This window comes from Dicentrarchus labrax, unplaced genomic scaffold, assembly GCF_905237075.1.
Source record: "Dicentrarchus labrax unplaced genomic scaffold, dlabrax2021, whole genome shotgun sequence".
NCBI classification, from domain to species: Eukaryota; Metazoa; Chordata; class Actinopteri; family Moronidae; genus Dicentrarchus; species Dicentrarchus labrax.
In genome coordinates, this window is record NW_026136714.1 from 26,231,490 (window position 1) to 26,245,180 (window position 13,691).

Here is a 13,691-nt window from a genome sequence, read left to right on the forward strand (position 1 = left end):
CACAACTGAATTATATGTTTTCTCTAGTATTTTGACGTCCAAACAAAGTGAACCTGTTCTGAGCCTCAAAGCAAAGAGGGAAAATCAGCTAATTTGACAGAAGATGAATAAATGTAGGAGTATAAACCAGCCAATAAAAGCAGGATAGTGATGTTCCAAGTGCAATAAGTATGGAGAAGAAACTGAAGATTAAAGGATAGAAGTGGATTTTATAAAGCACATCTTAATATAATATGATCCCATCCCATGTGTAGAAAGATTTATTGGTCGCTGTATTCACTCTTCTCCATCTGGACCATGAAGCAATGTCTTCGTAGACTGACTCACTGTAAGAGATGGGGTCGGAATCCATAGTGCTTGTTCTCTGCAAAATTGCATTCTAAAGTTCACCTGAAGCTAATATGAGACTCAATTTGTATGACTTCCACTAATCAACTGTAAAATCTCTTTCTCAAAATAATCACAGTACATACGCTACACGTGTGGTTAAGACTTTTTGTTTTATTTGGTGTTTTAAGGTGAAAACATGGAAAAACTCAGCAGACACAGTCCAGTCATTCTTCTCATTCTCTCCGTCTCATTTGTTATATAACCCCTTTGCCATGACACAGTACAGTATACTCCATAAGTTCAATGCCAGTCCACGTGAAGGACGCCACTCATAAGCACTTGGATTCTGACAGTAAGCACTTTGTAACTCGTGTGGAGGTAAAGAATGAACTGAGAGATACAATCAAGCATATCTGAACAAGTGTGACACCATTCATTCACACTGACGGTGGAGCCCAGACCAAAGACAGCTGAGTGCCTCCACCACAGACACCAAGACCCAGGCAGAACACACACCCAAAGCTGGGACCCCATCACTGTGGGTTAGCAAATGTGGCTTAGGAAGTAGACTCATCTAACACAGATCCTTCTGGGTGTATAAATCTGTACATTTTGCTCCACTCTGGCCCCTTTTCCACCAAATTAGTTCTGGTTCTGGAGCCGGTTGTTTCTTGAAACCTTGGTGCTATCTAGCGAACCAGCCCACATTTCCACCAGTTTTAAGTGGAACCATTGTAATTGGATGCGTCATCAACAGAGAGTGCTGAACAATGCACAACGACCTGTAGAATATGACATGCACCCTTTGGTTCCCAAGGACAAACCTGCTTTTTTTTGGTTCCAGCATGGAATTGGGGGGGGGGGTCGGTCTTGAGTTCTTCAAGTGGGGTTCTGAGTCTAAATCTAGGCACAATGCCCCATAGCAAATTCATCTGGCCATACCTCCAGAGGACTAATCCTGCTCCTCTTATTCAGTTTTCATAGGAAGCGGTTCTGAAATGGGACACAGCCTTGAAAAGAAAAGGGTGGTGTTATTCTATGTTCTTCTTACTGTCAGTAAACTCCACATAAAGACCAAAACCAACAATGGGTTAGTCTGTCTCTCTAAACCTTCTGGTTTATACTGAAGACCAGTCAATTTAAAAAAAGATTAAGTCATTCTTAAAGCAGCTGGACACATTTTATCAGACATTACTCAAACAGGAGGAAATAGTGGATTTGTGTTCTAGTGTTCTTGTCAATATTTCCTTGATTGATGATGTTTTTACAACAACAACAATGGAGCTTTATGACACAGAGGAATCAGGTTTTGGAAACACACATAATACTTGCAAAGAGGATCAATTCATTGTTGGTTTGTATCTGTACAATGGATTTGTTGACCATTAAAAAAATATATAGAATAATACCCACCTTATCGTTTAACAGGGTTGTTAGCTTAGGCAGTGATAGCCACCGTGGCTAAACAGCCAGAAGAGGGCGCCATCTGCAGAAACTTCAACTGTACAAAACATCCAGGGCTAAAGACGTCACTCTACTTGCCACACAGTTAAGATGGCAAATCATTTCTGGCTTGGAGGTACAGTGCTAAAACAGCACAGCAATGAATGCTGAGCACCAAAGATGACAAAAATAAGAAATGGGAATCTTAAGGCCCAGTCACACCAGAAAGTGGCACAGCAAAATGTACTGGATTTAGTGTTAATGGTGAAGTTGCAGATTGCAATCAACTGAATACAGCTTGCCTTCCACGTGTACAGGAGAAACTATCTAGAGCTAAACCACACCACAATAGCTCTCCTGAGCTAACTATTTAACTTGCTAACTCAGTTTAGCAAGCTAATTAGCGTGGACGCTAAGGGGCATTATTTCAACATTTGTCTCATAATTGTTTAAACTCCACGCCTCTTTTGTGGAGCAGTTTATACAATCCCAGAGGAGCTAATGAGCAATGATAGCTTCCTGTTTGTTAACTCTCCGGCTCTTTGTTCCTTCAAAGAACAGCACTGTCAAGACCACAGACCTAAGCTTAAGCTGTAAAATTCACCAAAATCCAACTTGGTGTTCAAATTTACTACTAGAACTAGTCCATCAATTGTGTATATTCTACTGAAATCAATGGATTCTTCCACCAAATGTTGCTGTTTTAATGCTGGAGTGACCGGGCCTTTACAGCTGTGACCAAGTCTAATTATCCCAGATCAGACAGTGTTTACTCGTTCTTACACATGGCAGATGGGACTGGAGGTGCAGGGTGTGTACTGTACTTTGTGGGTGTGTTTTGTCACTGAAGGTGACAACAGACAGTACAGTGTGTGGGGACAGCATTAAGGTTTTGGTGTCACTGGTTCCCTGGTTTCCCTTTAAGCTTGACAGCAGCAGAGGTTTTAGTACGGCTGGGTGGCTGAGGGGCGGAGGAAAGACAACCCGAACCTCATGGAACTAAGAAAGTAAAAGGCACTTCAAAAAATTGTAACAAATTCCAGAGTTACTAGATAGAATATATATAGATATATACTGTATGTATACACAGGCATTGTCATATACGAAGGAATGCAAAGACAGAGTATAAACACTTGACTTTAGATATATATATATAGATTTATATATACGTATATATATGCTGTATGTAATAATATAAACGTAACCTTTGTTGATCATAGCTGGCAATAATAGGAGCTTAAAAAAGCAGGGGATGGATGTGTTAAAGCGCAATTTGGGTTTTTGGGTTTGTTGAGGTTTCTGTGAGGGCAAAACTCGTGGCAATAGGTTTCAGTTGCTGTGCACAAACTGAAGAGTTGCATAGGCAAGAAAACAAGTGGTTCCTAGTCACTCAGTTTTGACCATTAAAAGTGGTACGTAACAAAGAAACAATCAAATACAACATAAAAAGTAAAGTGAAGACAGTGTGTTCCTATCCAAAAGGATAGTACAGATTGCTTTAACTTCCTTGAAGCAAAAAAAAGGCAGTTTTTTTCCCCCTCGGTATTAAAGAAGCAAGAGTCAGTTCAAAGTCAGCAGCTTACTTGTGCAGGACATGATGGAATGGTAAGTGTGTAAATAAACTGCATGTGCAGTGCATGTGTACATGTATGTCCAGGAAGGTGACGGACGGCACAACTGCTGTGTGCTGGCCCTACAGTTCAGTGTCCTGGTACTGGTAGGAGTTGGCGGTGTAGTATCCTGGCACTGCCTCTTCCCCTGCACCCTCTTCGCTGGAGTAGAAATGTCCTCCCTCCTTGGAGGACGGAGGAGTCTGGCGTTCAGGACAGGAACTGGAGCTGGAAGAACACAGAATATACAACTGAGTCCTCCACTTCTGGTCTAGCTTGTGCTCCACTAGCCTTGGCAACACTTTGTATTTGCTGATCAACAATATGACTGTCTGTCCACCACTTTGGTCCAGAGAGAAATATCTCAACAACTACTGGATAGATGTGCTGACTCTGATCCTCTATTGGACTGGCATGAAATGTACAGATATTCGAGGTCCCCAGAGGATACATTCTTATGACTGGTGACAACCTGACTTTCCCATCATGCTGGTATGTCACTCTGTGAATTCTATTTAATTATCAGGCCGTTACCATATGTTGTAAGCTCTACTGGAGGCAGTGCCACCTTCAACCTAATCCCCCAGTACGGGTTGGCATGGAGGTCAGTTCCTGTGAGCAAATTTCTCTCCCTTTCTTTTTTCCAGTAGGTACGACACAAATGCTATAGACTAGTGTTTCTCCAACTTTTTACACTGCGTACCACCTCAAAAAATATCAGGCTCTCCAAGTCAAGTCCTACCATTATGAGCGATGTTAAAATACAGTAGGGTAAGCAGACCCTATTGAGCTACAGACAGTTCACGCAGGAAGCAGGTTTATTCCTAATAAGAAGATTATTTATTGTTAACTGTTGTTGGTTCTTGAAAGGAACCAGTACAGGAACCAGAGCTAATTTGGTGGAAAAAAGGTTCTTCTGGGGTCCACACTTCTCTTCCGAATAGTTTCGGTTTGAAGCCACAATAGCATCTGCTTACTATCTTACGATCACATTTTAGCCTCCAACTAATCATGGATGTATGCGCACAATACATGAATGAATGTGACTACGTAGCAATATTGAAACTAAATATTACAGGAAATGTCAAACTTGTTTTAAATTACATTTCAGCAATCTAATAGTTTAAGTATTTTCATTTGAAATGTTGTAGTATTTTGATAAAATTACTTTTCTCCACATACCACTACAGGCAGCTCTTTGATAACCAGTGCTATAGACACTTGCCTTGTTTTGACCCATTTGATAGCATAATCAAAATTGGATTTGTCTTCTTGGAATGGTATTAAATCTTCTATCCTTTATGATAACATTGTACTCACCAAGTTACTTGCTGAAATCTGTGAACAGTGACATTGCTAAGCAAAGTATTAAAAACTCAAGCAGATGATCAGACCAAGCCGACAGTTCATCCGGATGATCTAAACCACTTTATTTGGAGGTCAAACTGAAAGTGAGTACACCTCACACATTACTAATAATCCCTCACTGCACAGGACACCAGCTATATGTCAACTATATTTAGTATAGTAGTCAAAGTTGAAGCAGGAAGTGGGTCTGTACAGTGATCCCAGTTTGGGTAAACATTTTGCTGACTTACTTTATCATCTGACTGCTCGTGTTTCCAACCCATTTAAGCTCAGTGATTGGACCGTTTCTGAGCAATGTTGCTGCATTCAGACTAACTTTAACAGTTAACAGTTATAAATTATGGCAAAATAAAAGTTTAAAGTTGCATAAAACCAGAACCTTCCTTTACCTGACTCTACTGTACAACCATAACCCACACTTCATTCCAAATGGGTTAACCAGTCAAGTACATATTCCAATCATGCAGTCACCTATGCTTGTCAGCCTTTACAGTACAGTAAGTAATGGCATGCAATATAATAAAAAATGTGTATGTGATGCCTGAACGTGGCCTATTGCTCTTCCATTAAAATATATCAATATATTTAAAAGACTCAAACTTGCCATGTATGACAGATTGCAGTGATAAAAGTCAACCAGCCCTAAAATCTTAAGGATAATCTGTTGGCTGACTGTATTGTCAGATGATTGGTGTCTTAATACTAGCTTGTTGATGGAATTCTCTCTTTCCTGGACAATACAAGCCTCTTAGGCTGCACTATCAGTGCTATCTTGTAAAGTGGGAGGTTACACACTGCAGAGACGTTGACAAATACACTCACAGCGGAGCTCGGAAACAGTCGTATGGCAGTAGTGAGCCTACCCGATAGGCTGTGGGCGACTGTGATCCAGCTTGGCTGTCTTCAGGGGAACAGCATAGATGTCTGGGTGCTTCTGAGAAATTTCCAACTGCAAACACAGATTAGTTGATTAACGTCTGTAATGGCTGGTATTCAAAATGCAGTTAACTATAAGACATTTGAGAAATGATGAAGGAAACTAGAAGGAACTGTATGGAATACTTTCTGAGGGTCTCAGTCTGTATACTGTCTGTATGTGTTCTGCATTATGTTTAAGAAAGTGAAACAATGTTACATGTTGTGTTGGTATTTGATATGTGCTGTTCATGGGCTGATCTTAACATGTTACTCCGCCAGATGGTGGCATTGTTACATGCACTTTGCACAACTCCCAGTGAACATTTTCTGCATGAAAGTTTACCCTATCTCATCGTCTTTCATGTCCTCAATAGGAGCATGTGCAACATTACATATAGAAAACATAACGACAGATTTCCTAGATAACTACAGGGTATTGGTGCCACCATGACAAAATATTTAAATAAATATACATTTAAATTTAATTTATTTTAATATAAAACAAATCTTGTTTTAACAAAATGTTAATATGAAAATGTTCATATGGACACAGGCAATTTATCATGATAAACTGATGTTCTTAAAACAAGAAAAGTTTCTTGGTAAAACAGAGACGTGTCATCATCAAATATTATTGTTATAAAGTGAAAAGGATCTTGTTAAAACGAGAAACTCTTTTCGATAATGAGAATATGAGAGAATTATTTGTGCAAAACTTCAAAAATCACATCATCCCCCTTTGGCTGCATATATGTGTTGTCATATTTCTCTGTAAAACAAAGTGTGTGATCAGCTGACCAAAAAGCTCAAATCAGTGATCTCAGTGACAGGAAAATGAGACCAGACCTGGACGGATGATGTCTGCAGCACGTTTTACACATAAGTGTGTTTTTAGGTTTGGGGAGTATTACTGTATGTAATGGTAAATGAATCACTTGAAGCAGAACTGATCTAAGTGCCTGACCTCTATTGTCTGTAATACACCTCATGATACTGCCGTTGAATTGAGCTATGCCTACCCTGGCATTCTGTGCTTCCTGCACTTCCAGAATCCTTTGGGCTCGGGCGAAGTGATCCATCTTCTCGAAGGCCTTGATCTTCCCCAGGAAGGACTTCATTGAAGGATCCTCTACAGGGCTGTCCTCCACTGCCCCCTGCTGCTGCCTACAGGCCAACACGGTCGCACTTTGCAGAGCGACAGGTGAGTGAACTGCAGGCTCTGCCGTGCTCCCACAGAGGCTAAGCTTGGGCGCAGGTGGAGGCTGGGGCACTCCCAGGGGCCGCAGTTTTCCGCAGGAGTTGAAGTGGAGAGCCGGATGTGGAGGCAGCGGGCCGGAGGAGGCAGCTGAACGAGAGATGGGTGGTGGAGGGTCGTTGTTGCTGCTGGCGGGGCTGCTGCTGGAGGGAGAATCGTAACTTCGGCTGGAGCTGGGGGGTGGAGGGTGGTGTTGACGGTGGTGATGGTGTGGGTTGTTGGAGCCTGATATGAGGACCGGATCGTCCCTCAGAGACAGTTTCACCTGACCAAGGAGAGGAAGTGTTAGAGACAGAAGAGATACTTACAGTGCGTGGTAGTCACAGATCTCTAGTATTTTGTAGAAAAAGCCCAACCTGACTTTTATGATAAACAAAACCATGTAACACAAACCATTTCTGTCTTTCAAACAGCTCCCACTATCAGCAAACAGTACTGGTGTCCAATTCTTCAACACTAATCCACTTCCAGTTTTTTTGGTTTGTATGGTTTGTAATCCTTTATTTTTCAACAATCTTACTTCTAATCTTTTGTTGTAATTGTTTTTCTCATTCACTGTGTCTTGTATCCTCATTTCTGCCAGACATTACTTGAGACACTTTGGTCCAAAGGGACTTAAAATGAGTGCATTCAAACACGTAGAAGCAAGAAATCATCCAAAATTAGGAGTGTATCTTTTTTAAACGACTAAAAGCATGTTCAGTGCTACAGTACAAGTGCTCAAAGAAACAAGACATAAGGAAGTGCGAGCATTGTAAAAAAAAAAAAAAAAAAAGAGCAGTGAGTGGGGAGCCAGAACAGAGGTGTCTGAGTGGGTTGAGAGGAAGGAGGAATCATCCAGATGTTGTAAAGGAGGAATTGACAGGGTTGGGCTACTACTGCAATGTTTTCCGAGAACAACAGTTTGTCTTCCAGGGTGACGTACAGGTTCCTCGCTGTTTGAGCTGGCACCACCACGTGTTGTCAAACAGGTCTTGGTGACCATTTTCCTTGGAGGAACACAGGGATTGTTTTTTTTTTCAGGTTGAACTTTATGTGGTGCCTTGACATCCACAATAAGATGTCAGCCAGGCAAGAATGACAAGAATAGGTGGGTGTCATCGGCATAGCAGTGGTAGGCGACGCCATGCATGTGTACAGCACCAAGAGTCGTTGTGTAAAGAGAAGAGGGCCCAGAAAGTATGATGAAAACAGAGAGAGTGCAAAGCCTGAGAGAAATGTTCTCGCAACTTGATTGGATACCGTCGGATTGGTTCAAACAGTAGATCTGGGAAATTAAGTATGAACTTGCTGGGAATGAATAGCTTTAATGGTAGTTTTTTTAAGGAAATGAAGGGAGATGAATTGATTAGTGACTAGTTTGTAAAAAACATACTGGGCTTTGGGGCAAGGTATCAAGTATTTTAAAGTCAAAAGGCTCAAGTCCAAGTGGAGTTGCATGTCTTTTTTGATTTTGTCAAGGTGAATAATCAAATTTGTGACTCGAGTCAAAGTCACGTGACTTAAGTCCACACCTATGGATAGAACCATTCACTAAAATGTCTATATTTTCATATTCTAGGAAGACTAATATATCTAGTACTAACAGGGTATTAAGGCTAGTGGGTCTGTTTTAGAGGTAGCCTTGGCTCCAAAACGGACTGGTGGGACTGATGGTGGGACAACATCAAAAGATCAAAAAACAAATATGTCAAACAACACTGTGGATCAAACTTTAAAGCTACACCCAAAACTGGCTATTAGGCGAGGAAACACAGTTAAACTGTTTTCATTCCAACCAAACAACAGCTCCCTTAACAACTTTCACTGTGCTCTGAACAGAGATGAAGACTAATCATCTAAATCAGTTGCTGTGATGTGTTGTTGGAATGAAAACCTGTACACAGCTTAAGGTTGAACATAACTGCTATACACTAGCCCACCACCATGTACCAGCAATTGAGGGGGATTCTGGGTACCCATGTGGTCCATTGAGCTGCTGTTGGAGGAATCTGAACTGCAGTGAGATTGTTTTCTCCGTATCAGGCCGTTCCTCAGCAAGAAGGGCATATTGTTCCTTTGGATGGTGGGAAAGAGCTGCCAGGGTGGATGTGGAGGTTAGAGTCAGAGTTACTGTAGGTTGTCACACTTACTGTTTACTGCTAAGAAATAATGTCATATGATCTGTCATATATAACAAAAGTTTTTGATATATGGAGAGTTAAGGATGTTGGACTCTTACACCCCTAAACTGGTGCTTCACCCGAAAGGCAGTCATACGAAGCATAGTGCAGCAACCACATTACATTACATTTAAGTCCTAAACAACCACTTTCTGTTCATATGCTGAACAACCTTTTCTGTATGTATACTTTTGATATCATTATAGAACTTAAAAAAAACTTTTATATTTAAAGCTGCATGCATTGTTTTTTTTTTCGCCACTTGGGGTTAGGGTTAGCTGTAGCTGTAACACAGACATCTAAGCTGATACAGCAAACACACAATATATACATATACATAGGCAGGAAAATAAATGATTTGGTTTGACATGACCTTAATGTGTTCCTCTAGATGTGCCACAGGAGCACTGCACCAAAATTGAGCTGCGGAGCCAGCCTGAAGGAGGCATAAGTGTTACCAGATAAATGGATCTCTCTTTCTCAGTGATTTTAATTGTAGTTCATTGTTCACTTTGTTTGGTGAATGGATGGCACTCGACTCAGACATACACTTTTCGACACATTGTTACCCTGGCTAATGATAAGACCTATAATTATTTTCATTCTTCTGATAAATCTATGTATTGGTTATTATATAAAATTGCAGAAAATAATGAAAAGTCTTCCAATGGTATCAAACAGAAAAAAAAAGGAGGGTGGATTTACATTTCAGTGTTTCCAGAGGTACCCTGCTTCTGCCTTCATACCTCTACTGCAGAGATATTCTGTATGTACTCCTCACCTTGTCTGATAAGAAGACAGGTGGAGGGCTGGACCTGTTGAGGACTTCCCGGCTGCTGATTTTCCTCATGCGACTCCTGATGTCTGGACTGTACCTGCGCAAGATCTACACGCACACGCACACACACACACACACACACACACACACACACACACACACACACACACACACAATAGTATACATCCATACAGTAGACAGGGTGGGTCAGTGGGAAAGACCTTGACAGGGGTTGGTGTGTTGCTAGTTCAGTTCAAGATTTACTGTGGCCTTCATTCACCCTGTTAAGATGACCTGACTTTGGTTTGACTGGCAGCAGTCTGACCACAGAAATATCAATGAAAGATATTGATTTTTGTAATATTAAATTATATTTTCAAGCTTCTAATTAGTTTGTACTACAGCTTTATGTGTGTTGTTGTTTTCTTGTTCTGATATTGATTTCTTGTTTTTCCATGTTTGGCCTGCCCAGTGGAGGTATGGGCTAAGAAGGAAAGGGATACTGGGTAGAGTAGGTAGTAAAATTGAATAGACAGATTTAGAAAGATATTTCCAAGCATTTGTCCCAGAGTACCCAAGCCCTGTCTTGACAGTTAGACATTTCAGTTTCCAAAAATTAACATTTATAAGACTCTTGTGAAATGTTTTGTCCAGTGGAGGGGCTTTCAAAGACTGACACTGTGGGCCTTCCCTCAGACAAAGCTTGGAAAAAGGCAAAACTCTCAGCCCTCTCTTGCTTGCTCAATTCCTGCCAAATATTTCTCTTTGACATACCTTCAGACTACACTAAATACATAAAAAAAGGTATGTCCTAAGGTTTTTATCAGTTTCTGACTCTGGGAAAGTGAAGCATCTGAAGCATCTCTTTAACCGAATCACACACATTTAGACTACCGTGATCTCCTTTTGATAGCTAATGAAATAACTAATGTGAAATCTTGTCACTCTCATTCAGTCTGCCTCATACAAACCTCTGGTCTGGACAGTATCTATACTGGATGTCTGATTCTTTCTGTCCCCGTCATCATGTTTGAACATGGGGGTTGACAAAACATTAGCTTGCACAGGTACACCTTAACCTAGTCAATCAGATGTCATCATGTGAACATATGTTTGTTGTTAGTTTGGTTTGTTTATGACGGTTGTGTACAGAAGAACTTCACACACTGAGATAAGCCGGTTAACATCTCCTCTCCACAGAAGTACATACTGCACATTGTAGATGCAGACTTTAAAGATTGTGTCACCTAATTTTCTGGTAATCTATACAACACTGTGCTACTGATAGTTGGATTTCCCTGTAATCCCCTGTCTGAACTACAGATGGCAGCAACATCCTGAGAGTGAAAGGAGGAAAACTAGGAGAGCTTAAGTGTGTATCAGGCTGTGTGTTTATGAGAGTGTATGTCTGACATGTCCCACAATAAACACACATTATCATAAAGCACTGGCCAAGACAGTAAGAAGTGCTTGGGATAAAGAGTAGATAAAATGCATGAAAAAGATACACGAAAGAAACTGAAAGAGAGTAATATAAAAAGTGAGACAGCCTAATCTCAGCTAAACAGCTGCTCCAGGGTCTCGAGGCCTTCACAGCAAAAGCCCGCCGACCCAACAGCTTCAGAAGGGGCTTAGAACTGTTAATTAAAGACTAAAGAATTATTTTTAAATCAGCGCTAACCTTTAATCTCTAAACTTTGGTGCAGTTATAGATTCAGACATAGAGAGAATGAAAATCAGCCTAAAAAGTGGATCACAATGCTGGAACACTGCTGCTAGAGTCCCACTAAGACCAACAAAGTAGATCACATCAGTCCAGTAGGACTGTATTTGCACTGACCTCCTTGTGTCAAATAATTGATCTTGCAATATACAGCTGTTGGTTTATAAAGCAATGGATAGTTTAGGGGAACTCTCGAGTGGTCTGGGAAAGGTTTGCATACTGTCCTCAGAGTCAAAGCTAAACACAGAGAGAGGAAACTCCCGTTCAAACTCCCAAAGAAAACTCAAGGTCTGCTCCAACTCTGAGTTCTTTTAAATCTGTTTGCGCCTGCCTTTAAGTAAAGCGAGAAGGGAGACGTATTGCGTCTCATGTGACCATTTACAACATGTATAAAAAGTTTGGTTAAATGAAAAACATTTGAAGCATATTTTCCTTAAAAACAATGAATGTATAGACTCATACATACATAATCTTTCTATATCACTACTTGTGTCTGTATCTGCAGAGACCCTGCAGCCCTCTGCCTGCCTTTTCTCATTTTGCTGTGTGGGACGTTTCCGGCCGTCAACCGTTGACAGCACACAGGGGATGAGTTTGGCACTCCGTAGAGACCAGGTTACAACTATTTATCTCTCTCCTCTGCTCCCTGTCTGTGTCATGGATGCACAGCAAGCTGCTGGTCTGTGTGTCAGTGTCTGTTTGACAGAGGGCTCACAGGATGAATACTTACCGTAAAACTTTAGCCAGGACGTTTATTTGCTTAAATCACTGAACTCCACCTGTCTTTGTTGGGGACTCTTGCTCCGCACAGATGGAAATACTCTCTAACTGTACTGCTTCTCCTGAGTTTTGTTCAGCAAATTTGACAACAAACAGCTTTTTTCAGGTTGTACTCTTTTCTACTGTGCCGCCACCATGACACTTGAATGGTTTTATGGCAGCCAGCATACAGACAGTGAGCAACGGACATGACAATATTCACAACTCTGATTAATTTTAATGAAAGTATTTTTTTGATCAGTGGACTAAAGGAATATAAATAATGGAGGAATGGACACAGACCATATGGGACAGACTTTATGACTGCCTCAAATGTTGGCAGTGCTTTTTTTCCATCTCTCTTGTTTACCATGCCGGTAAATTACTTCCCACTACTGCCCAGCGGTCAATAAAATATATTAATGAACTGTCAATTAAACATTATCTCAGTAAAACAGCTTGTGATAAAAGACATTTTCATGGTCAGAGGCTGCTGCTGCTGCACAGTAGTACAGTGAGCAGCATGGAGTTCACTCACTGAGTAAACTGATTTTATTACACACTAGCTGTATGGAAGTTTTTTGTGTGTGAGTGTGTGTGTGTGTTAGACTCTGACCTCCTCAGCCGTGACAGGTTCAGATGAGCGGCTGATGGCGGAGATGTGCATCATCTCTGCATCGGGCTCGTTGTCGGTGTATGCCCCGGCCTCGTCTGCGGTGTCGTCCAGGTCAGACGTCAGTCGGCTGTCCATGCTGAGGTAGTCGGCGGACAGGAAGGACAGGCGCTCCACGTCCTGGCAGTCCAGTCCATCACTCTCTACTCCCTCCAGCTAGAAGAGACACATGGTGGATCTTGGGTGTACAGGCAGGAAGGATGGACAGACGGATAGCACAAGAACAAGAGAGAAGAAGGAAAGACAAACAGAGCCGAGCTGTAGAGCACTACTGGCAGGAAGTAGGAAGACATACAGTGAGCATGCTCAGAGCACGCGCACACACAAGTGGCTGCTATGAAGGTGTCAGGAAGATAGAAGGGAGGTTAGTCCACTATAGACTACCAAACTACAGAGGAGCAAACTATATAATACAGTAGACAGTTTATTAGTTAGCTGAAACTAATGCAGTCTAATACAATAAATCCTCCTTCACTGACTGTTATAATGTTCAGTTTATGTTGAACTCTTGTGTATGATCATTTCAGAGGATGCAGTTTGCTGTTATGATCGATATGATTGGACAAAATAGCAGAAACATTCCTATAATGTGAAAGATGCTCTACACATGGGGGTTACTGACTACGTAGGGGAAGCCTGTGAAATCAATGTGTGTGTATGTGTTGTGTGTGT

General features: G+C 41.3%; 1 protein-coding gene across 5 annotated transcripts in view; it reads right to left on the reverse strand.

Moving 5' to 3' along the window:
* Positions 1-481: 481 nt before the first annotated feature.
* LOC127375830 (tight junction protein ZO-2) overlaps positions 482-13,691 on the reverse strand; it is a 111,883-nt gene continuing 98,673 nt past the window's right edge. For 2 of the 5 annotated variants that reach the window (XM_051422149.1, XM_051422150.1), the window contains exons 19-24: positions 12,963-13,175; positions 9,868-9,972; positions 8,857-9,000; positions 6,689-7,189; positions 5,615-5,700; positions 482-3,611 (exon numbers count right to left, since the gene is read on the reverse strand). In XM_051422149.1, coding sequence (XP_051278109.1) covers positions 3,467-3,611; positions 5,615-5,700; positions 6,689-7,189; positions 8,857-9,000; positions 9,868-9,972; positions 12,963-13,175 — 1,194 coding nt within the window. In that variant the 3' untranslated portion in view covers positions 482-3,466. Of the gene's footprint in view, positions 3,612-5,573; positions 5,701-6,688; positions 7,190-8,856; positions 9,001-9,867; positions 9,973-12,962; positions 13,176-13,691 lie in introns of those variants that run through there. The other 3 variants (XM_051422151.1, XM_051422152.1, XM_051422153.1) reach the window with 3 other exon arrangements.